Genomic DNA, 26,598 nt, shown 5'->3' with positions numbered 1-26,598 from the left:
TCATAACACCACTATGTGTTTGACACTTCTATTGCAGCATGCTGTTGCATAATACTTCACACTTGCCTAGCACGTTCCACCTGAGGATCTGACCTTCTACCACGAATAATGAGTCGAGCTCCACAAAACTGCCCTGAAGCAGACCTTGTGCTAGTCCTAGCCTCAAGATGATGAAAGAGAGTGACAGCAAGGATAAGGTTGCCCAAGGTCACTAAGAAAGTCTATAGCAGAACTGATTCTAGAACTAAATTTCCCCTTTCCTTGCCCTAAGCTTTCACCACAAGACTGTTCCTCTCCAGAGCATAACACTGAAAAAAAGAAAAAGGCCTTTTATTAAGAAATAATTTTAATATTTTGCACGAAGATGCCCCCAGGGTGTTGGTGCGTTGATGTACTAGAGAAGGCTTAGGTATCATGCAGTAAAAGAAAACAGAGTTTGCAGTCAGGCTCTCAATTAGTCAGGAAATGCTAGAGTGAAGGCTCATGTGCAACTTGGCCTGTTTGCATTATGGTGTTTTTTCTGAAGATTGCTCTTCCTCTGCACTGAACAAGCAGAAATAACTGGAAAGAAAATTATATGCAATCACACAATTAAAGAGGTTTTCAGGGTCATGTAGCTAGTCTAGCTGTTGTCAGTGTGACTCCTGCTCCACTAGCTCCAGAAGTTACAAAATGTGCAGCAAATGAGGCAGGGGACCGCAGGCAATTGAATGCTGCCCTGGAGAGATTGATGCTATCCCTGCCTCTGTCATTTTTCATTTTCGTGTAGCCCAACGGGAGACATCTGGGTCTAAATTAGAAAAAGGCTGAACATTCACAGCTGCACTTAAAATTGCTAGCTTCAATCTGAACACATGGAAAAAATCAGGCTCTGAGCTTCTAAAATTGGGCACCCATATTTAGATAATACTTGATAATTCTGGGTTTAACATCTGTTCTTCAGGTCTCTGTCTCAGGTCTCTGGGAATAAAATTGAGGGAAGAGTAACTTCAAAACAGAGCTGTAGGGATACATTAATTAATGTTGGTAAGCAGTGATAATACTGCAAAGAGATCATCATAGTAAATCTCATGAGGAGATTAATAATTCAATAGAGGATTTGAATAATTGTGTTAACAATGTGTGAGTAAGGCTTGAGTTTACTGAAAGTGGAATATTTGATGAGCTTCTCCCTCAGTGAGGTCTGTCCATCCTCTAGAAAAAATGAGGCAGGAGTGCTGTGGGAAAAGGATGTGACTGTGTCATTAGGTATAGTATTAACTGTACTTACAAGTGAACTAAATTCAAGTTATTCTGATTTTGGCACTTCCTAAATTTTAAGATGCCAAATAGGTCTTTAAAAACATTAACGTACTTTTATTTCATGCCTCGGCATACTAAATTCTATATATACTTATTTTTTAGTATAATTTGTGTGTAATTGCCATACATCCAATGGCAAATAACAATTCCCATGATCTTGCAATTTATGTGACAAGTACAGGGAATTATGTATAGAGAAGATAAGCCAGACAGCTGTTGTGAGAAGACTGAAATATAATGTACAGATAATAATCAATAATGTCCCTTTGTTTTAAAGATGTACTTTTTGTGCTGCCTTCCTCTGCTCAGGCTTATTTACTATGAAAATCACATGTTTCTGCTGCTCTGGAGATGCTGTTGTACTTTCCATATGGAAAAATCTTTGGTCTGATGGTGGGATCACAGGCTGTTACACACGACATACAAACTGCTGCCTTCAATTACACAAGTCTCGCTTTCACAGTGTTACAGAGCAATCTCCATAAGGACCCTGACATCCCACCGATGGGTTTTGGCAGACTGCACCCCAGAAGTGCCATAACAGGCAAAACTAGAATGTGCTGATTTTAAAGGGATTTTTGCTAACCAACGTAAAGATATCATGTTTCAAAATACACGTGGCGGAGGGATGCTAACAACTGCTAACAACCACTGTGCTGCTGTTCCTCTACCCCAGGAAAAGTCCTTGTAAGGCTTTGCCACCACTAGCTTCATTTTCCCTCTCCCACGGGCCTTTCCCATCACCAGAGGGAGTTTTAGGATGCAGAAATGCCATCCCATTGTCAGAAAGCACCAACATAATAAGTCTGGGATTTTTTTCACTGATAGTCTGCAACCTACCTACCACATCGCCCTTCAGCTGCTGCTAGAAAACCAGGCTATGCGGATCTGTGGCCACAACAGACCACAGTATAACATATCGAAGGGATGATGTGGCTCAATGAAACACCGCATTTCAGGTTTATCTTTTCTCTAGATGGTAAAATAATCCAAGCTCCCATCTACTGCCACCAGTCAGCTCTCTTCAACAGCTTCCAGGTATCAGGAGCCCCTGTTTCAGTTTGGGGCCAGGCCTTGCAGACTGACTTCCACATCACTAGGAAATTGTGCTGGTCCTTTTACTGATTTACATCTACCAAGATAAGACCAGGACTTTTTGCTTTTAAAACCCAGGGTTTTTATCCATATGCAAAATTAAACCCTGTTACCTATTCCAACATCTCCAACACCAAAACATGATATAGCTTAATTCTGATGCCAACTTGTAATGAAATGATTTGGTTTATATTACTTCTGGTCTAACTTCATAGAACAGATTTTAATAGTTTGGTGTTTTTTTACAGTATATGTTTTAATTTGGAGAGGAAGGACTTCTTAGCTTCAGAGAACTTTTAAGGCAGTCAGCCAATACAGAAGGTGTATTTGGAAACTTTCCCTTTGTTCAATTAAGACAGCTGGGAGCAATCCAGATTCAATGCAATGCTTTCTTTAACCAGCTTTCATCAAATTTATTATTCATTTTTTTAGCCTATCTTTCAAGTAAAACCAATGAGGATATTAAACTATGAAAATAACATTCAGATGAAGGGCTGACTTCATCTCTCAAAAAGCAAGAGAGCCAAGGTTAAAACTGTCACTACTAGGAGACCTCTATAATATTAAAGAGACACAATGAGAGCAAGCTAAAAATGGTATTTCAAGATTAACTCAATTTTTTGTGTGTTTGCAGATTTGTTACAGAACCAACTCCTACTTATGTTAGGTGACTAATCTCACTGCAATATAGTAACTCGTATAAGTAAGGCAAATAGGATTTAGCCTTTATGATTGTTAGCCCTCTGAATTAAATTATAGTTTATTTTAACTCTTCAAATATATATATACCCTTATCTTAACAACTGTACTGATTTATATTTTTGATATTTTGTCCTACCAATGACAGAATGAGTTGGATTTTAGGTGAAAAACTCAGGAAGAATAGCTATGTAAATCATGTTAAACAAGCATTGCCTGGCATGCTCTGCTGCTATCACAAGTGAGCCAGAACGCAAGCATATAAAATCAATGTCATATTTAACTCTGTTCCTTGGTCTTACAGATTTTTAATTAAAAAAAAAAAGATAGCATCTCCCATGTGTGTACAGATAGGGCTGAATTCAATGTTTAGGGTGGTAAATTGTTCCATGATTGGTTTTGGATAGTAGAATTAGTATTATGTCTAGCTGTGACTTCAAAACCTGCAGCAAGAATGCCGGCTAGCTGGTGATCAAATGCAAGTTTGTTTTATTATAGAAACATGACATGGTAATCTGAAATATGTACCTTATTAATCATGTTAGTATATTAAAAAAAAATTGTCAGAAGGTAGATAATATTTACTAAATCACCTGGAAGTGAAAGCATTGCTTTTTTAAACTAAAGAACTAAATACAAGAAATATATGAATATTTGTCAGCAATCAAATGCATCCTGAAGTCACAGAAGGTACTGAATCATAGAGAGAAACATTAAATGAAATTAAGACTATTTTCAGTTCTGAAAGATTATGCATTAGCTATTTGTTGCAAGAATTTTGGAGCAGTATATGTTGTGATGATCTATGTCTGCCACTTCTATGCAAGTTCAAAAACCGGGGAAGGGAAATCTAAGTATATTCAGGATGCTTTCTTAGATTCAAACTCTAAAACTTTTATACACATCAAAGAATAACTTATTTCCTTCATGGTCCCATAGTCAGTGCTCACCTTCCACAATGAGGAACTTCTCAGTAGATACACACAGTGGCTGCATCTTTCTTACCAGTTGCTTCCCTGGTGCTTACATATATAAGCAAATTAAATTCATTTCTTCAAGGAAAGTTTTTTTCCCAAGTTTATACGAGCTTAAAACAAGCACTGAGGGCTACTGTGTGGGCACATCTTTATATACTTCCCATGTGTTGTGGTGCCTTCTTGTTTTGCATGATCGTGATCTCTAAAATCTCTGTCGTGTCATGTGTGCTTGTTTGCAGTTGTGCACATGCACACACACAGAGCCTCTCACTGTTTCTTCTGACAACCCCGCTAGCTAAAAGGCACTAGAGCTGCCACTGAGTCTAAGTGTCACTGAACTGGGTACAACAGTACAGAGCATCTTTTCCAATTTTTGAGGACAGTTTCTTCTCCTGAGATAATACCTCTGATTTACACTGGATGAAGATATTAATATTGTGTTTCGAGTAAAATATGTCATATTGAAGATGACATGCTGAGGGAATGGGATGGTAATATTAAAGTAAACCCCTTTTACCCGTGCTACACAGCAGCATGGACAGGGTGAGGATTAGCCTGTGGGGTGCCTGAGCAGTGCAAGAGGGCAGTCCCTGAAACAGGTATGTAGACAGCTGAATAGATCACAGTAACTTTCTCTGTTTAAGTATTACTGGGTCATGTAAGTAGCAGGAGATAAAAGGACATGGCACAAATAGGTCAGAAACCCTCCTGATAGTCTCTTTCAGGGAAGCAGTCACTAGTGCAGCCCGCTGGAGGAGCAGATGTCCTGTTCCTCCTCCATCTGCGTCTGCGAAACAGTGGGAATTTCCTTTCCCTTCTCATTCCCCACCTCTCCCACTCAGTTTCAGGGAAGAATATTAAAGCCCATTTACTCAGGATTTCTGAAGAGCTCTAATCTCACCCCCTCTAAAATCTCTTTTCCTTTTAAAATAGGACTGCAAAGAGGGATGATCTGAAGTATTTTCAGCATCTCAGCAGGTCTCAGGTTTTGTGACCTTTGATACAGCCTGGAGCTCTTACTACTGCGGAAGACCAGGTGTTCATCCTGCACTTCAGCGACCTCTGAAATTGTCAGCTATAGGGAACGGGTGACACTCTTGAAATCCTGGCAGAAGCAGACAAAGACACTGGAGAGTTTCCAGTATGTTATGTGGTTTCCAGAGTTAATATTTGTCAAGTGTCCTATTCCATTGGCTCTGCTTCACATCATTCATTCAAGGATAACAGTGTTAACAGGGGAGTAAAGGCCATTGAGTTTAAATTAAATTGGTGAAGCTGGGTCTAAGATTCATCTTAGGTCACTTTAGATGCCCATGGCATAAATATTTGTGTGTGAGCTCATTACCTGGCTTTCCTTTATTGTCAAGGGAGAGAAATATGTGTGATTCGTGTAATCTTTATGAAGATATCTATCTTATAATAAGATGGATTTTACCTCAGAATTGCCATTTCTTGGCTAGAAAGCAGATAAATAGCTCAGATGTCCACATTTCAACAAATAAATCCCATTCCTAGAACTAGATCTCCATCTCTTTGAATTTGTGGTATTGCCAGCACAATGTACTCTGCTGTAATGATGACAGGAGTGCAAATGAGAACTAAAACCACATCTAACTTTGAAGAAGGTTATAGACTATAGAAACAACCAAAACCAAGGACATCACCCTTCTGAGTGAAAACTGGAGAGCAATGTTTCTGCTATGATCTTGTGTTTTCCCTTTTACTAGGTGTCTAGATTATTTTCAATTTTTACTCTTTTTTTTTTCCCCAGCAAATATTTTTCTAAGAAAATTTCACATTGTTTACTCTTTTCAGGATAATGCTAAGTACTGTAAAAAGCAACATGAAAGCATTCCTTGTTTAGGTAACCTCCTCTCAGGAAATTATCCCTGAAGTATCCTCAACTGATTTCTAGCTAAGTATGACTCAACTCATCTTTTTTAGATCATTCAATGCTAAGTAGCTGGTTTCTTACTTGTCCCTTGAGTGGGTGCTTGAAGCAGGTTCACTGCAGTTTTTATTATTGTTTCAAGGACACCTCATTTTAATTTCTTTACTGTGAATTTTTGTAATTTAGTATTGTCATTTTGGGATAACAGAATTATAATGACCCAAGTTGGAATATATCCAAAGCCACTAAGAAATATTTTCTAATTCTTTATTTGCTATGTATGTTACATGGAAAAGAAATGCTTAGTTATCCTTGCTTTTAAAACCCCACAACATGAAGATGCATATGCACTTGACCTATATCATTTTCCCCTAAGGTACTTGAAGAAGTATCTTGTTGCTGTGGATTAAACATGAGCCAGAACCAGGTTTATGGACTCATGGTGCTTAGCATTGTGAAGAAGCCACCTCATCCAATTGTTCAAAATCAGCAAACTTCAGTACAAAACTTAAAGATGGCTCAGTGAATTTCAGGGAGGATTTTTAGCTTTGTGTGTCTGGGTTGACAACAAAGCTTACAATTAAACCCAACTTCCAGACCATGAAGTCGTGAATAGAGAAATTTCTGAAAGTTCTGATAAACCTCTACAGCAATGCAAACAACAAAACTGTAATTAAAAAACATTATTGTACCTGTGTCCTTTGGATTCCTGCATTTGTGGGGGATTTTGCGTTGTAAAGAGAATTTGCTTGATTTTCATGAAAAAGTTCTGTCTTCCTTAAGCCCCCTCTGTCTCAGAAGAATCAAGTCATTCTTATAGAGCCTTTGTGTTAGGTCTTAAACTTATTGTAATTCAGACCACTGATTGTGAATGAAGCCTTTAAGACCCAGGTTGTTCTTTTACATAGGACACACACACACACAGAAAATCTGTTAAATTTTAACATTTTATATTCTATACTTGTATGTACCCTCCCCTTACATCCCATGCTCTCGTAAACCATCTATATGAAAACTTTCTACAGAAATACTGGGCCAAAGCGTAGCTGAGTTGTAAAACAAGGCAATCAGACATTAAATCTTCAAGTTAACTAGTGCAGAGAATTGGAAGTGTGCAAGGGATGTCTGCATCTGATTTATTTGGGTAAAGAGGTGTTACCTCATGATCTTTTGCTGCCAGTGCACAAGAGAAAAGTAAACGTGAAGAGTTCTGGTTCTGTTTTTCCCAATTTGTGAGCTAGTGATACAGGAGCAAACTTCTTTTTCTTCCTTCAGAATTTTTTGAGGCAGTTCAACAACATTTCAAGGATGTCTGAGTGCAGTGAAGAACCAACACCCTGAAAACCAGGGCACACAGGGGCATTCCTGCATTGTCTCATATCATCCAAACTGTCCAAATGCTATGGTAATCTCTAACAGTTTGAATTAACTCTGCAAACTGCTTTGGCATTTTAAATAAAGGTTTACCACATAATTTAGGCCTAGCTTCATCAGTACGGCTGAGCTATGGCCTACTTGATGCACTGCAGTGACCATTAAAATTCGCTTTGGTGCCTGATATAGGTTAGAAAAACCATGATGAAGGGCTGCAGTGTCCCCATTACTGTCATTCATGGTTGACATCAGCCATCTTGTCTACCCAAGGGCTGGAAACAGACATCCACATATTGGTTTTATGCCAGTAGAAATACTTATGGGATGATCCTGGTAGGTTTCCAGATCCTTTATGAGCCAGGAGTGGCATGAAGGGGCAGCAGCAGACCAGAAATCCAGCCCCACTATCCCGATCAGTTCTTTGTTTGCTAATGTAGATCATCAACAGCTACTTTTAATCTTCAAAAATGGGTGGTTTAAATTAATAATGATGTTGACAAGATGCAGTCTAAATGAGTTATTCCACTTCATTACATCTATTCCAAAGTCATTATTTGAGATCAGAATGACTGTCAGGCATTCTGAATATAAAACTTTCATAATGGATTCAGTGAACCCTCCAACGTCAGTCTTGAGAGAGAAAGAACAGTTCATCTCTACTGAAAAATTAATTTCTTTAACGATACTACTATTAATGTATATAAAATGCATACGTTGGAGGTTTAAAGGAATGGTATGCACCTTCTGTCTTTTTCATGAGTAGTTATCAAATAGCTTTAAAATTCCAGTGAAATTCAGTGTAAACAAAAAGCAGCATCTAATCCAGACATGCAGAAAAGGCTTTTTACTCCTATGAATGCTTACTGAAGAGACATAAATGCATATCGTTAATTATTGAAAAGACATACAAATATAAATATGTTAGCATTATGCAGTGGGTTAGCCTCCCTCTACAATAGTCCCACTCAAACTCATCAAGATGAAACACCCGCAAATACTGAGCATTCTGCCCTGATCTGGCAAGTCTGACACTGAAAATGCAAAAAAAAAAAAAAAAAAAAAAAAAGATGCAAAAGGATAAGCTTCCATATTCTCCACTGTTAAGTACAGCCGTAAGACTCATTAATTGCCATTTACACAGCTGAAAGCCACACATGTGCATCCATGTGCTTATTCATACTGTTTGTACACCAAAATTTAAATGGAATATAACATGGCATATGTATTTTCTGTATGACATCCTTGACGTGTCTTTTTAAAATTCTTTTTTCCACTGAGCTGCATTTCCCTGCTCATTTTTAACCTTACTGCTTAGAGACTTACTAGCAGAATTGTTTCACACTGAACAAAGATAGCCCTTTATTGGTTTTGCTCCTTAGGTCTCTAGCACCACAAACAGCTTATTATAGAAGGTCTCTAGCAGTGCCAGCAATCTAGTAAGCACTTCCTCGACATAAAAAGAACGTGGTCCCCGGGAGTAATAATACTTACCTTCCACACAGTGAAGTCAGGAGGTTAAATTAGCATTTGTGAAGTACTTGGAGTTCTATGAATGGAAGACGCCATAGAAATGAAGACTAAAGCATAGTACATTGTGAAGCAAAAAATGTCAACAATTAATGCTATTCAGTAATGGCCATAATTTTACTATTAGCAACAAACAGAAATGAGACTCATGCTAGATCTGGATAAGTTATTATTTTAGTCTGAAGTCTTCCATATAGGCACTTAATTACATACCTAGGGATATGAACAAGTAGCCCAGTAAAAATGGTCAGATAGGCAATCCCTCTCCACATCTTGGTCTTGATCCATGTTTGCTTCTAGAGGCTGTTCCTCTCTTTCAAGCAAAATAATTTGTAATCATCTTTAGCCTCCCTCTCTCTTGTGGGCCCTACTGTGCTTTCCTTTTCTGGTTATCAAGCCACTTGCCTTATCACAGTTCCTCCTAAAGATCATTTTCACCATTCTGCCCACTGGAAGAAGCATTTCTTGATTAAACCGTGCATGCTACATATGCAAATGTGCATGCTTAGTAGCATCGCATTTTGTAGTTCTAGCTTTGAATTCCCTACTTCCCCACAAATTTAGCATAATATTAGCTCCCGCATACATTATTTCTAATCTGAGACAGGGTCAGTAACTTACTCATGTCAATCTTTGGATCTTAAAAAAAATAGCACCACTTTCCAGAGCTGCAAGATACTCATAGTACCACCACTTCCAAGGCAAGCGCTGGCACTCAGCACTTCTAGAAAACAGGCTGTCTCATCAGATAGCTAAACAAAGACTGAAAAATCTCAATAACACCGGGCTCATTCTTCTCATAGGCTGAACTGAACATGGCATCAGGAAATGTTTGGCTCTTTTTCTGAACACAAAGTAATTAATAGGTAATTGTTTTCTTCTTAGAGTGAGTACTGTACAGCAGCAGCATAAACAGTTTGCTTTAGTTAAAGATGATGTTTAAACACCTCTTCTTGTATTTCATATATTTTTATATATTTTGAGCAGTCAACATTGTTCTTACCCAACTGGACAAAACTCAAGGAAAAATCAACTTTGAAGCATTTTCTTCAAGCAATATTTTAGTTTACTTACTAAAGTCAGGTCCTGCACCTTCTATAGAAATTTGCTTTCTTGTGATAGTCTAACAGGATACATTCCTATCATGGTCTTGAGAATAAAATGAACTCATCTGTCTACCCAGTGTCAAATCCATTTTATAGTCCTGATTTTCAAGAAGTTGAGGACTGCTTCTCTGGATTTCTATTCAAGTATAAGCAGCTTTGATGAAGTGAGAAAATCATCCCATATCCAGAAGATACAAGAAAATAAACGGGGAATGTCCCATAAGCAAGCAAACAGGGCCCCATTATGTGAACTGGATAGAACTGCTGGAGGAAGAGCAGCAGCAAGCACCAGAGTTGGACTGGGCAATGCCTATGCCAAATATTCACCTGTATGGGGTGTGTGCAAACACAGGAGTGGCCAATTCTCCTCCTGTGCTGGAATACACATTTTTTTTCAAGCAAATTGTCATTATCAGGCTGCACAATGAGCTAAGGAATGGGCAGGGAAGCTTACATTTGTCACTGTTCATTATAGTTCTCTGTGTCAGGACTAGAGATTACAAACAGTCTGAGTACAGTCCTGTCCTTGAAAGTCTCTCTTTTGCCTTGGAGGTAGCTTGAACCAACCATCCTGTGCAAAAGGATGCATCTCTGTCTACAGAAGTAGTAGGAATATCTACAGCTGGGCAGAAAAAAATGCCAGAAATAAAATTCTACCTCTATAGATGCTTCTGGCAAAGAAAATTATTTGCACTCTTCTGCTTACTCTTTTCTAAAATGATATCGCTAATTTGGAGAAGTAGAAAAATTCTTCCCCTTCATGGAAAGCAGCCTACAGCCATGGTCCATATGTCTATCATGAGGGGATACATGGAACCCTCTATCAAGAGGACAGAAAGAGCCTCCTAACACTCTAGTCCATTTTCTCAAAATTTTTTAAAGAGGACATGAAAATCAGAATCCACGCAGTTTTGTAGTGCCAGTGTCATCCATGCCATATATAGAAATGAAAATCATACCCCAGTCCTGCTGGTGGTATCTGATTATAAAATCATAAGTCTGACCAGGTCTTTCCACGTAGCATCACATTGGAACTTCAAATATGTTGTCTACTATGACCCCGAATCCTTTTTCAGAGTAAAAGCTTTCTAGCAAGTAATCTTGCATGATCTGCTTCTAGATATATGCACTTGACTGTATTAAAGTGTTGGTAATGATCCCAGTTTACCAAGCAATCCAAAATCAAAAGGGCTTAATCCTTCATACTGTTGTGACACAGTCAACATTGTGCAAGACCAATTAAACGTATAATGCATGAAGTCAAGGAGAAGGAGTTGACTGACTGCATCCCACGACCGAAATGGCCCTTTAGGTTGCCACTGGAGGCCAGTACAATCAAAAGTGTACTCCTGTGGGTGGACAGATTCAGTTAGAGCAACTTCAAGCTTGGAAGAGTAGGAAGTGAGAACATACCAAGCCATACAACACACTGCCACTTCAAAAGCATAGCTGAAGAATTTGGTCTTACATTAGCAGACTGAGCTTTATGCTCAAGAGGCCTTAGCAAAATTATGATGTACACTGAAAATACCAGAAATATTAAAAGATTAGGGATTAAGTATTACTAAGAACATTGAAAAAAAATCACTGTGATATACATATCTGCATATATAAGTTTTAGCATACATTCATGTACCTAATTGCCTAATTCAGCTTCTTTTCTTTATGAACAGGGGTCATATTTGATCATAAGGTACTACAATTCATAATCTCCCTCCCCTACTAAATATGTGCTTATCTTTTTTTGCTTAAAACTTATTCTACCCTCTGGGTTGAAAATTTTACTTCTCTTTGACATGTATCTGACATCTATTGAACCTATGCTGAAGAAACCTGTCACTGAAATTATAACTTCAGAAATTTCTTTGCAGACTTTGACAATACTTTGCTGTCACTTTACTGTACTGCTGTGTATTTCTGAGCCTAGAGCAGCAGCAGACGGGGCATGCAGTATGTGGTTGAGAGTTCAGTCCCGAAGGAGGGAGGGTACCACACTACCGATGGTGAGGAAAAGGCATGATGCTGAACCCCAGCAACCTCTTTCTTGTAGTTCAGCTTCTTTCTACAATGCACTAAGTTCTTATTTGGTTAAAACCTGCTTCTAGGGTGCCAAAAAGCTCAAATAAACAGTTCACGTCACCTGGCAGAGCTCTTGAACAGGAGGTGGGTTGTCCTTCCAGGCCTTGACTGAAGGCCCGCTGTCTGAGTAGCTTTTGCTTAACACTCTCTGTTCCATTAGCTCCTGCAGATACTGCACAACATACAAAACAAAAACGTTTTGTAAGTACACATGATTTACCAAAATGCATTCAGCATGTTAAAGTTACTATTTAACAGCAGCCCCCCTTTTGCCGAAGCGGACAGTTTGCTGCCTAGATTTGCTGACAAGAGCTGGACAAGTAGGTGAGAGACCAGGCTTAGGCTTCAGGACAGCAGCTATGCTTTACTAATTTAGCACAGCAAAGAAATTAATTTGCCTTCTCTTGACAGCTTTTTCTTTTTGGAAGAATATAGAGAAGTTTTCTCCTTTGCAGATTGTGGCTAACTGCTTCTCAGCCATAGTTTGCATCATTTGCGCTGCTTCCCCTCAATGTAAGCTACAGCATGTAAGCTAATGCTTGCACTGGCAGTGCAAACAGAAGCTGGACAAGTGGAAGTCGGTGAAGCGTCCCTGGTTCTGTACACTATGGCCATAGCCAGGGTACAACCACTATTGTATTAAAATACAATTACTACAATTATACAATCATTGCACTTATGAATACAACAGCAATTCACCACTGACAGCAAAATGCCAGCACTTTGTCAGTATGAATAACAAAATAATGCATCTTTACTGAAAAAAGTTGGTTTTGCTTGGACAGAAAAATTTAATTAGCACGAAGCCAAGGTAGGTTAAAAGTCTGTTGTCTGTTCCATGGATGACAAATTCTTGTTAAATATGGCACATGGAGAAATCAAATTTGGCCTTTATTTCAGGCAGCATCTTTCCCTCTTCGAGGAAATGATGCAGCTGTGATCAATGCCTTCAGAGTTACTTTGTGTTCAAAGACAGGGCTGTCAATTTGTCAATGAGTAATAAATTTTAAAAGTCAATTAGTGGTAAATTATCTGTTTCTGTATACTCCTGCAAATCTGTTTCATGCTAATGTCTGTGAAGCCTAGCATGACTTCACCTAAATTGTTTGTCAGATGTTCCCCTTCCCACTATCAGCAGCTTCAATGGAATATTAAATACTTGTATTTAAGATGACCTGCGGACTTTCTTAAATTAATTCTCACATCAGTTTAATATCAATATAAAGTTGCTATTTCAACACTGAATATATTAGAATACACATTACCTGTAGAAGCAGCTTTTGGTACACCAACTTGTTAAAATAAATCTGTATAATAAGATTAGTACTCAGTATAAAAGAAAAGGTAAAAAAAAGAAAATTAAGCCTAATTCCATTATGTAGATAAGCAATACACTTCAGAACTCCAGACTTTCGCATTGGTGGCTCTACCAAAAGCATAAAATTAATGACCAAAATCAATACCAAATAGTGAGGAGTTTCATGGGTACTGACTTTCATGATTACAGGACTTTTGTCCCACTTCTGATATGTGAGTCCACCTATCCCACTTCTGGTCTATTAACCTTGGCATTATTGCTAGACCCAATCTAAAAGCTACTCAGAAAGGTTATCCCTGTGATGTGGATGGCTGGGGTCCACTAATGCATCGGACAACAGAGGTCTCTAAGACTATACAGATTTTAAGGTTGTCCTTGTAGGAACCAGCATGCTGGATGAGGGGGAGGAACACCGCTGGTTGCTCTGTACAGAATAGCACAACATGTGTCAGCTACCACCTTTCTATAATGATCAATTCTGCAATATACCAATCGGTCCATATTCTGCAGAACATGACCTTGGTTTGACATGGACTAGTGACCAGTAAAAGAGACTGTTAGCTAGTCTTTGTATAACTTTCTCTCTCATTAATTCTCTCCCTTATCTAAATTATCTTTTTAATTTTTTAAGTTCTTCAAACACACAAAAAATGCATTTCCTATGGGAAGTTGAGTATGTACCCTTACCACTGTGTATTGTTATTCTCTTAGATTCAGTAATTCAAGTGGTTCCCCAAAATTTAATGAATAATTTACTTGGGATGTACGAGTACATTCAGGCCACGTCCTTCTCGGGCCATCATTCTGACTGGAAAATTGACAGAGTGCTTTAATTTCTCATTGATGTTTCTATCACAGTAACCAAAGGAACTTCTGGAACAGCTGCCATTGAGGCGGGTGAGTACAGAGGCTGAATGAATTGTTGTGGATACAAGCCACACAAGACCAAGCAATGAGGGTTTGTTTAACAGAATAAACATAGAAACTCCTGGATATTTCATAATTTGGGCATTTACTGGTGTTTTGCAACTTCTGCTTCAGGTGCCATAGAGGGAGAATACTGCTACCTGTCTGACTCCACAAACCTGATACAAAGTCAGGAGGATGCTCCTGCTTTGAAAAGTCCTTTTCTCCCCCTTCTCAGAGCTAAACAGATCTGTTCAGGACTGCTGCTATCACTATGGTTACAGACAGCCTTTCCAGGAGCTCTGTTTGTACCACTGGCCCTAAGAGCAAGAGGGAGAAGCAGAGCAACAATGCTGGGCCTGGTGCTGGCTCAGGCATAAACAGGACGAGGGTCTGAACCTCTGCGTGGCTGTGAAGGCAGGAGGAAAGGGCATCGAAGCTGGCCTTTCAAAGAACTGGAAGGCCTGAGAGGAAAAACTGAAAAACAAACAAAAAAGGCAGAAATATGGTGAGAAAACCCTAAATTAAAGTGCATGAAACAGAGTCCTACATGGTTTACATCCACTGAGACACTGGCATCCCTGGTGAAGAATTCAGGTTTGAGGTATGATGAATCAGCCTCTAGACATGCCTCCTTTCCTCCACGTGGGTGCCTGAATGTGAGATTAACACAGACTGACTCTTTTTTCTCAATTCAAATTCAGTTAAGACATCTTTGAGCATTTGTCTCAAAATGTCTGTCTGCTCCGCTTGTCATTAATAGATCTTCTCTCCTTTAGGGTCTTCATTATGAAGTTGAAAACACAGTTACAGTCAAGAAAAACCCCCACAATTCTGTGTTATTCTTAATAACAAAAACCCTTTCCAGATGCTTACATGGCCCTAATCTAGACCTCCTGGTGCATCCCACCAGTCAAGCTGTGAACCTGGGTTTCGCAGAGCCAGCACACCAGGTGACTTCTCAGGACTGAGTCTAAAACTACCTTGCCAAATAGTAACCCCAAGCCCCTATCTATTTAGGCCTGGGCAGCTCCATCCAAAGGCTCTCCTTATTCAAGAAGGTTCCTATTTCCTGTGTGGCTTTCATTAAAACCCCAAACTCCTGTTTTGTGGGGTTGGATTATTTTTGGGGCAGTTGGTGCCTGTTTTTACATCCAAAAGCTATACAGCTTCAGTAGATCAGATCCATTTACTCTGAATTTTAAGAGTACAGATGTCACTTTCTTTTCTCATCCTCCTAAAGCACTTCAGGTTTTCAGAAAGATCAGTATGTATCAAAAATTTGGACGACATGCTTCTTGAGAATGAGGTTTGTCTGAAATACCTCTTGAATCTCTCAGGGTCAAGTGATCCTGGTTTTGCTCAACAAAATCTTAGTGTAGGGCAGTTAATGGAAGTCTGTCCACAGACCTGAAGAAGAAATAGAGTCCCATGTAGGCCTGTACTGACCAAACATGATACAGATCTAAAGAAGCAAAATTTTCATATTGTTTTTTATTCATGACACTGGTTATTTGTTGCTGAATATGCAAGTAATGGCAGATAATATCTTAAAAATGCTTCTGTAATTGCAGTTTGTTCCTTTGCATACTCCAGATCATGACCTGACCACCGTCGGGCTTATAACCAAAATGGTCTTTATTTTTTGCATTTAAATTCAGTTTATAAAACATAAATTTTACGGCAATAGTACAAATTGTCTGACATCTTTTGCTGAAATATTTGACAATATAGAGATATAAAATGAGCTATTAACAATCATAGTTTTTGGTGACTTAGCCAGGAATCTCAGTGACAGAAACTGCTGGTAACAATATGGACTAGTTCAGAAGGTATAGAGACCTTCACACTGAAGATGTACACTAGATATTAATAAAAAGTTGCATCACTAATTGAATACTTTGCCTAGCATAAAGTTGAAAACTATTTTGCATGCAGCAAGTAAAGCTACTCTAAATTTCTGCTGGGTGGAATCAGCAAACCCCAAACCAGTTTGTGTAATTTTTTTTCTTGTTAAAAAGAAGCCGTCTGTCTTTTTGAAACTCAAGCCATTCTAAACTCCTGACAAGAAGAGTTCAGAGTCACTCTTAATGTCAGTAATGGAACATGAAGTATCTGTAGATTCCAACTGTTTCTTTCCTTTGAAATCAATTGGCACTATGACCCCAATAACTGACCGTGAAGTTCAGAGGAAAAACTGTGTGCCTCTGCTAAGACATGCTTCCAGCTCCCCCCACAGCACCCCGTTAATGATGAATTTCTAGGAATAGAAGTTAACATTTCTGTGGTAAATGAAACACAATTTCTAAATATTACTAAAATGTGTCTGTACTTGAACAATCGACTATAGTAATGCTAAAGAACACAGTGTTATCTTTCTGTGCAGCTCCAGCATTTATTCATTTGCTATTCATTACTGAGTAGAGCTGAGAAGCACCGACACATTCTCACTATCAGAATATGAGAGTCTCACTTACGGGAACATTCAGAGTTTGCAGACTTCTAACGCTTATTGCTAGCCATTAGCAACATGTGCTTTACATCTTTTTTGAAATGGAATCCCTCTCCATATTCAAACACTGCATTTGAGAAAACATTTGAATCTTGAAATCCAAACGACTCTATCCAGTCTGCAAAATGAAGGTTTAACCAATATCAAGAGCCTGAAAATTCGAACTTCAATGGACACAAGCACCTTTTGAACAGTCATTTTGGAAGAGATTTTCCATAGAAATGGTAACTTGAACTTTTGAACATTGTTTCAGCGGGATTCCCAAGTTTTCAGACTACCTAGGACTTCAAAATCTCTTGGTTATTAGGGAGAAAAAAAAAAAAAATAGTCAAAAAACTGTTTCATACTGCCACAGACCACAATCGCTTGTCAGTGTTCTGCTCCTGGCATAATAAATGAAAGTGGTGCCGTATGTCTTTGTATGCAACACAATCCAGTTATCACTTCATATGCACAAATCTTCAATATCGACCGTACATACTGTTTTCTTCGGCTTGCTAATAACACGCACTTGCATCATCTTCTGAAACTTGTTCCGATGGCACCTCGAGGTAATTGCTACCAGTACCATTTCGTTTGGACCTTACCCACTTAAGCCACTTTACTCCAAAAGTAAGTTCAGCCAATTTATGGTAATAGTTGTACGCCGCATTTCTCAGTACTCCACAGATCACTCCGTGAGGCTTCAGTTACACAATAACATTGTGGCAATATATCCTCCCTAGCACAGCGCTCCGTTGTGACCAAGACCTTTAGGATATCTTAGGTAACGGAAAGAAAACCCTTCTGGGGACGTATTTCGGATACCTTTGGCAGTAACAACAACCGGCGATAAACCCGGAATCTCCCCTTCCCCTGCCGTGTTTTCCGCCCCTGCAGAGCAGGCAGCAGCAGGCACGCCAGCCGAAGATGTCGGGTCAGACGCTGACAGATCGCATCGCAGCTGCTCAGTACAGCGTTACGGGATCAGCCGTAGCCAGAGCCGTCTGCAAAGCCACCACGCATGAAGTGATGGGGCCCAAGAAGAAGCACCTGGACTGTGAGCACCCCTTTTTGTTTCCCCCGTGAAGGCCCGGGGCTGAGGAGGCTGTCCACGGGGCTCCTTGGCGTGCCGTGGAGCCGCCTGGCTGTCGCACTTGCTGTAATCCAGCTTGCAGACCCTAAGGGTTATGAGAAGTCTCCAGGAGAGGATGAGTTATTATTGCATTTCTTCTCTTATTGCATAATACTGCTCTTTCGGCCATCTTTTTGGGTTGTTTTTTCCTCATGACCTCTTGCCTTTTATCCAGGAAGGCAGTGCAAAGCCTGCCTTGTGGAGTAGGGGTTTGGATAAAGGGGAGGGAATTGGACACAGGGCAAAATGGACTTGTCACTGCCTGCCTCGGTCAGGATTACGCTAGGCAGGGACATAAATGCTACGCCAGGAGCTGGCCATGCACCGGTAGGAGTGTGACCATCGATACAGCAGATTTCTGAAGAGGTTTAGATGGTGGTGCATGTAAATAGATGCGTTTAGGTGGTGGTTAGGCACTTGGATAATGCTACGCTGTAGATTGGGACAGCCTTCTGGAGAGTTTAACGGCTGTTGTTGAGGTCCTGAATATCTGACAGCAACTTCATGAGCTGTCCAATAGTTTGCAGCGTGTTTTGTTGAAGATGGCTGGTGGCTTTGTCTCATACATTTATAATCTATTCTGGACTGGCATTAGCTAGTTAATGCATGAAACAAGGTTGAAGTCAAAACGTTTCTTAGAAAACAATCAGCTAGTGATGTTTTGTCTTGACAGTTTTATTTCTTTTCAACCCACTCAACTGTCAGTCCCTGCTTGGAGACACCAAGGAGTAGCATGGTGAAAGAATTTAATTGCGTGATGTTAATAGGCCTTGTTTACCAGTAGTAACTCCATCCAGCATTGAAATTCATAGATCAACAGCAGGTTTTAATCTCTAAAATTAAGTGTATTTCCCATTCTTTTTTGGATGCGGCAAGAAATACTTTTAAGTAAAGATCAGCAGGTTTTATACCAAGCAGTCTCTTGGCTGCTGGCCATCACTAAGGTGCGCTAGGTGCATGTAAGTATAATTCTTATGATGCTATATTTTTTAAAAGGAGGTAGCATTACTTCTGGAAAATAATGCCAGATTTTGATTCTAATGATTTCGTAGCTAACCCTTGAAGTGGCAAACAGCACGCCAATCTTCCAGTATATCTATTCTTGTATGTGTAAGAGATGCTGATGTAAGGAGCGTTGATTGAAGACTCACTTGAGTCTAAAACATTGTTTAAATAGATCAGTGTTCTTGATATTATGTATTCTCACTTGTTTTCTTGTATATTTTAAAAAGATCTATTGATGTTTCCTATGTTGCTGTTTGGTAGCTGTCTGCACTTCTTAATCTGTAGATTGTGTCTGGACTGGCCTACTCTATCTGTTACTAGAAGCTTTAGCTTAAAAAAAAAAAAGCATAGCTCATGTATTTAAAAGCCTGCAGTGTGTCTGTGTGTGTGTGTGTGTGTGTATATGTATATATATATACAGATATATACACACAGACACATATATACATGTATGTGTGTATATATAAATAATTAACAGTACTATCTGGAATAGGCAGGATGGAAGTGAGATAGAAATAATTCACCAGTGCTATATTAAGGTCTGGAAAGGGACTGTGTTTGGGTATCGGTGCTAATATTACTTCAGAAAATGAGTCTAGGGGAAACAAAAGCCGGTAGCATTCTGTGTGGTTTCATACCCACCTGCATTTAAGACACATAAGAGGAAGAGAAATGACCATTTCCTGGGAAGATATATCCCTGTTCATTTTTCCTTCTATTTTCCAAGCTGTATATAACAGTTGAGAGTTTATCTGGTGTCACTGAAGATGGAATCTTGTCAGTGGGAGATACGCACATCCAAAATTATGGACTGTAAATGAAGATCAAGTTTATATTTTAAAAGAAAAAAATATTCTCGGGCTCTTAAATGCAAGGCATCTCCTCATAACTGTGAATTGATAGGCAATTCCTTGAACTCTTGCTGTGTATCTTGTGAACAAGTATTAAAATGGCTTTGTGTATTGTAATGAGAGGGGAAATTACAAGTTGATCCTCTAAAAGAGCAATGCCCCTGTGCATGCAGGAGGTACTGCTAGGTGGAGGTAGATCTGAGCCACATGGCTGACTGCATTTCAAGTTGGGTAAATAACATTTGAGGATGTGGAGAAGGGAATGAAAGATAAAGCTTGCTATGCCTTAAGATAAGTTTTGAGTCAAGCTGGGAAGGATTTAGACAATTAAAGCTTCAGGTACCAGAGAGTGATGGTTGGAGTGATGTTTTATGAAGAGCTGTAATTTTAGTATTGGTGTGGGGGTTCTGTGTCCTTAGGGAACTTCATAATTTTGTGTAGTTTTTAGTGCTAGGTGTCATGTCACACAACCTGTCTTCCACTGCCCTGCTTAGCAACTGGGCTTTGTAAATTAAATAGAGAGGTCAGCTATTTAACATGAGTTACGTAGTCCTGTGAGGATAGGACACAGTGATGCCTGTCCTTACATGTTTTCTGCAGGAGATATTAGTTTCAGAAATACATAGAAAGATGATAGGTAACAAGGTGTGGGGTAGGGTTTTTTGTTTGGTTTAGGTTTCTTTAGTGAGCACTACTTAGAATTTGCTCTGAGGAATAAAAAGCATGATTTGGGTATGCGTGCATGTGTGTGAGGAAGGGAGGAGAGAACAGAATGACTTATCTTCTGTGAACAAAAGCTGAGCTGCTGTTTACCTTAGTGTGGTTTTCTGTACTTGCTTTCAAATACAGGCTTTAATACTGATGCCATGGCTGTGGCTGTCCTTTGGCTCTGGGTGCTACACGGGTTTGTTATGTAAAGAAGTACTGAATTATGATTAGGTTCCTATCATATACTCATTAGTAAAATTTACCATTTTCTTGAATTCCAGGTCTAATACTAGTGAATTTCCAGCAAATGCATTTCCCAAGTACCTGTGGGGAGAAAAGTAAATCTAGGATGCTCCAGTGGTTTGGGGCAAGCTCTTGCAGTTGCCATGTTACAGCTCTGACCCTTTTGAACTTACCAAACTGTTGTCATCTTAAAGTAATCTTAAAGTCACCACAACGATATGAATTTATTTCTCTCAGCTAGCCATGTTGTGTTAAATAAATTGCAATTAGCAGAGGCATTTCCATGAAGAAGTGGGGATTAGCAACTTGATTTTGCTGCAGTGAGAAGGGCCATTGCAGCATGGGTGAATGAGATATGTGGGCTACATTAAGGATATACAAGCTGTGGTAACTGAACTGGGAGGGCAATCCTAGTGCACGGCATAGAAGTTTCATTCTCAGAATTGTTCTGAAAGATGTGTTAAGGCTTCACTGGAGATTTAATTGTGTGGGGCAAGTACGAGGCAGCTTCCAGCCTCAAATGAGGGTGACTGATGCTGTCAGTGGGGAGAAGCTTTCAGAGAAGGGAAATAACTTGACTTTCAAATGTTAAAATACATGATAGATGAGGGAAAAATAGGTAGATCTGAACTCAGCTCCTTTTATAAAGGATCTCACTCAGAAACAGACCATCAAGCTTTCATTTAGGGAAGTGAATTGGAAACCAGTGGGTTGTTGTGTCTGCAGTTGGTTGTAACAAGTTCCTGTTTCTGAAAATGATGAAAATGGCTGGGATTTTCCTTGACTTATTTTCTTGAGTGAATTGTTTTGCAGCAGGAGGAAGTTCTGGAGTGTAGTCTAAAAAGACCACGTGGTGCCTCCTTACTTCTACAAAATAATTCTCATAAGGTAGAAGGCCCTTCTGGAGGCCTGATCAGAGGCTGGGAGGTTTTCATGAAATCTGGAAATAAAGCAGATGAAGAGCAGGACTTGATTTTCTGTGGCTGTGGGGATGACTTCTGTATTTGTAGTAACAACTTTCCATCCCAAGTCTAATTTTGCATATTTGTACATGGCTGACAAAGGCTCAGTAAGGAAATTTGTAGTTTAATTTATGCTGGTAACTGAACTGCAGGGCTGGTGTCAGTATTTTGTTTTTACAGACACTTTGTTCCTGCAGTGTTTTGCCTTTCTCCTGCAAACTGTGGGGATGACCTAACGAGTTTGAATCGCTGTGGGGATGACCTAACGAGTTTGAATCGCTGTGGTCTCTAGTGTTGAAACAGAATTGGCTGTTGACCAAAACCAATGGGTTAAGCTTTTTTCCTAGGCTCAGTAAAGATAAAGTTGCTAGATCCCACAGGTTAGCCTAAGAAACCTCTATCTCATTCCTGAGGAATATGTCTGTTTTTTTGGAGAGGTGGGGGTTAGTGGTGCTATCTTTCTTAACTAGACCTCAGTGACTGCTAAGGCTAACTTGGATGCATATTTCAGAAGTTGTTTGCTGTTGAAGTGATCTGGGGAGTGTTCCAAGTCTGTTGGCACTTGGGGCCCTTTCCTAGCGGGAGTAGAGCAGCCATACGAGTACTGCATTGCTCTGCAGTCCAGCTGACACTTTGTCTTTATGGCCGTGGAAGTACCTTCAAGAAGATTGTCAAGAACAGAGTCCCTGTACAAACTGGGCTTAATCCTTTGCACTTTACAAATGAAACTACTTTTGTATGTCTCGCTATATCTTTTAATTTGTCACGGTTTCCATGTGCGAGAGAACTGACTTTGGTTAAAAGTTAGCATTGAAGATTCTGTGGGCTTCTCCCATGTCCTTTTCCAAAACAGTATTGAAGATTTACTTCATCTGGAGGTATGTAGATCTCTGAATAGGAGTAGAAATGTCTGTCATGGGTAAAGGGAGCTAATAAAAAGTTTTTTTAGATTAGTTTATGTTGAGTATTTCGATGACATTAACTTTCAATTCCCCCCCCTGGCCCCATACTGGTTTTAAGGCATTTGTAGTAACAAGAAAAGGCTACCCCTTTAATTAAGCTAAGACTTGGCTAACTGATAATTTTTCGAACTATGTTTGAAGCTAGGTAGAAGCTTGAATTCATGTTAAGATACAAAGGTTGAAATATGGGCAGGATCACTTGATCTTGTGGATCTGTTCTGTGTTTAAGTCTTCTTATGGTACAATAAGGAAAGGGAGGATGAGGAAACAGAAGAGTGGGTGCATAGTGTAATATTAAACTTCCTTTCATCCAAATGCTGTAACTTGATAAAGCTAGACTGACTAGTCCTCCCCTCCCTCCCCTTGGCTTTTCCTCAGCTGAAGGCATGTATTCCTAGACTGTTTTCAATAGTCATCAAGAGCCTTCTGTTAAACATGCTTTGTCAAGTTCACGGTTGACAAATTCTGGGACAAGTCAAGTCTTTCTGCTGTACTAGCTTCCATTAGTAGACCTTGATAATGAAGTAGCTGTGTCTTTCTTTGACCCTCCTTGCTTATGAGATGGTCATGATGACGGTGACCCATTCATAGTTTTAATCAATTCTATTTAGTAGTTGAACGTGTTTCATAATAGTCTTAGAGTGTCCACTCCCTTAGATCCTGGTTAACAGCAATTGAACATCTTTTAAACACCAACAAAAAAAATCTGCAGTTTGATTTCCTGTGGTTTGATTTGATTTGTGCCTCTGATTTCCCAGCCTGGCTCTTAAACTTTCTGTCTTCTGTGTGTGCCTTACCTGAGCCTGTTGCACTAGTGGGGAATTCTATCAGGTGTCCAAGAAAGTGCTCTGTTGGTGTGGTCTGTCCATGCTTCTCTGTCCTGTGAAAGATTCTCTGAAGTGCTTAGAAGTAGATGACAGGGTAACTGTGAAGGACAGAGAACATTTGGATGCTATTTGTCTCTCCTGCTTCTTGCTTGTAGCCAAAGAGGTATCTGCTCTTTTAGTTTCCACTTCTGATGAAATGATAATACGGCAGAGGCTCACCTGCTTCTATTATTTTTCTGCCTGTGTTCAAGATACTCGAGACTACTTCGTTCCTCCTACCCTACTTACCTTCCCCCCGGTACTGGGTGTGCATGGCAAGGTGTTGGCTGCAAGGATGGCCTCTATGAGAAGAGAATAGGGCATGCTCTGTGCCAGACACAGCCAGCTCCTCAGTGAACCCACTGCAGGACACAGCTGAGCCCATCTGCCAAGCTTGTGGCACCTCCAGGAAAACATAAGAAAGGGCAGAAAACATTAGACAGGCAGAGGAGGAGGAGGGGAAAAAGTGTGAAATAGCAGAGGGAACACCAAGGTCAGAGGTGGTGCAGGAGGTACTCCATGGTGCTGGAGCAGATATCCCCAGCAGCCTGTGGAAGAGACCCCTATTTTCAGAGGTCACAGCTTCAGCATCACCCCCTGCTACAAAAACCTTGCCACGTGCACCCAATATACCCCCAAAGAAAGAAGGGGAGCAACCTTCCTCAGTCAGCAGTGGACATAGGGTACTTGCTGAAGGAGCTGGCTCTAGTGTTTCTGGGGGTGGGGTGATGACTTTACATCCCTTCCCTTAGTCTTACTATAGCCTAAAGATGACAGTGGTACCAAACAAAATCATTAGGTTAACATACCCTGTTCCTTTTTTTGGAGCTTCTTTTCAAGTCACAGATCAGGATGTGGGTAAGGGTGGAAAAGCACTAGTTCAGCCTAGGGGAAATACAGGAGTCTCACTGATGAGTGTCTGATGAAACTTGACTCTCCAGACTTCAACACATGGCATACAGATTAGGACCAATAATCTGCCTGGCTTGGAGAGAGGGCTTTCTAATACCATGAAAACTAAAAAGCAAAGAATAAAGCAAGCTGAGAAATCAAGGTCTGAATCTCAGCGTGGGACACCTAGCGTGCTGAAAGAACGGGTCATCTAGCTTGGGGCTGAACCCTGAAATCAAACTAAATGATACAATGTAAGGAGCTTTCCTATCAGTTTTGCAGGCAGTGATCTGTAGCATAGGGTTTGCAGCAGTACTTCTGTTCCCCCAAGTCAGCAGTACCAGTAAGATTGCAGTGTGAAGCTTCATTGGTAAGTTGATCTTAGAGTATCCCACCCCATCAGACTTGGCGTGGTTGCTTGATTTTTCATACTGGCCAAAATTTTGCTTGGATGAGAGTTTGATGGCTTAAATAAAACCTGAATAAACCAGATGTTGGCAATTGCTAGACAACAATCAGAATACTTGGCAGAGGCTAGCTTGTCACTTTGCAGAGTATGAAAATGTCTACTTTTTCTGTAGTCTTGCAAACCGCATGCTAGACCCTTTTAAAACTCTTATTAATACTTTTGATCTTGCTATTTTGATCATTTACTTCTGCAGAGCTGCTTGAAAACACTGAAAATCAATACAAAACAAGTTTTGCAAGAACGGGCTCAGAGTTACATTTGACAGTCATAGCTGATAACCAGTAAGGTGCTTGTGCTTTAGGTTGTGAAAAATTTGCTGAAGCAGTTGAGAGTTGTAGTCCACTAGGAGGGGGAATATACCAGCAATCTGGACTAGTGCCACAAATGGTATTGGACATCAGCCTTGAAATGTCACCATGAAGTAGGTGGAGTACTAGAACAGTGTTTTCTAGGCTGCTGGCAAGTGGTGCATCCGCTGGGCGTCTAAAGCTTGCAGCTTAGTCATAGGCATAGTATAGGGAATGGCACTGCACTGTATTACCACTGACTTCTGGATAAACCAAATCTAAATACCCTTCTGCTCTTCCTCCCAGCCCAGGATAATGCAGTCTCATGCTTTGTTTTAGATTATATATCTGTATCTTAACTTGCTTTAATGAAAGGGATTGCATGCTGAAAAGTCCCGGTATGCTAATGTGTATTTATGTAATCTGTACTCTGACCATTTGAGCCGAGGCAGTGTGTCAGTCAGTTGCCTTTCCTAGAGTCTGTTTTTTCTAGCTATTGATAAAACTCAAATGTGTTACGATATTTTTGTAGAGGAGATTTTGCAAATACGTAGGCATGAGCATACTTGAAGGCCACCAAGAAAGCACACCCTGCTTCTTGTATGTACTGAGAACTGGAGGTTGCTGACAGGACATGTCTACAGCTTGGGTCTAACTCATGGCAATCACCTCTTTTCTTGGTTGTGAGCCAATATGCAAAAGTACCACAGGTAGAAAGCAAGTTGACAGGAACTCTTGTGTTGTAGCTGAGCCCAGAGCTCTAACAAAACTGTTGAGCTGTGTGCTTTGCCAGAGTGGCTTTACTTTCTAAAAGAAGGAATGAAAAAGAAAGCTATGTCCTTTGCTATTTGTTTCTAGGTATTTAGGAGACCAAGTTATGGCTGAGATGTGAAACACTGGTAAGGGTAAATTGAAGAGTTTGGTGTTCAATTGCACTAAGATAGTTCTACTATATATTTAAAGGACCAAACCCCATGTTTTTTTCAAGAAAGTGTGTTAAGCTTTGCTGTTCTAAAGAGGTGGGACAAGACTGTGGCTTGACTACTGACAGTATCGTCGATCGCTTCAAACTGACTCTTGGCTTGGCTTGAGCGCAGATGACACAATGGCAGCGGGTGCTTCCACAGCAGATGGTCAGCGGTTAGCCTGCGGAGCCTGGCAGGCTCCTAGTGCCTCTGGCATACTTCTGTTATATCTCTTAAGTCTCTCTCATAGTTTACAGAATGTTCTAAAATGGTCCTCCATGGAAGGGAGAAGACACAACTGCTCAAAGCAGGAATAAAACATGCTGACTTGTCGCCTGCATTCTGAATAGATATGCAAGTTTACAAGTTTAGAGGAAGGTCCCCAAAGTAAGGCAGTGGTTGGTTATCTTGCCACAGTGCAGGACTGCACTAGCTAGAGCAGACATCTTTACACATAACTGAAGAGCCCGCACAGACATGCTTAAGTGG

General features: G+C 40.0%; 1 protein-coding gene across 16 annotated transcripts in view; it reads left to right on the top strand.

Annotated features, from left to right (window-relative positions):
- The first annotated feature begins 17,617 nt into the window (after positions 1 to 17,617).
- Positions 17,618 to 26,598, top strand: part of SNAP91 (synaptosome associated protein 91) — a 72,334-nt gene continuing 63,353 nt past the window's right edge. For all 16 annotated transcript variants that reach the window (XM_026846412.1, XM_026846411.1, XM_026846409.1 and 13 more), the window contains exon 1: positions 17,618 to 17,825. In XM_026846412.1, coding sequence (XP_026702213.1) covers positions 17,696 to 17,825 — 130 coding nt within the window. In that variant the 5' untranslated portion in view covers positions 17,618 to 17,695. The remainder of the gene's footprint in view (positions 17,826 to 26,598) is intronic.

Source organism: Athene cunicularia (genome assembly GCF_003259725.1).
Source record: "Athene cunicularia isolate RWA chromosome 3 unlocalized genomic scaffold, athCun1 chr3_part1, whole genome shotgun sequence".
NCBI classification, from domain to species: Eukaryota; Metazoa; Chordata; class Aves; order Strigiformes; family Strigidae; genus Athene; species Athene cunicularia.
This window is presented reverse-complemented; position numbering and strand designations above follow the sequence as displayed.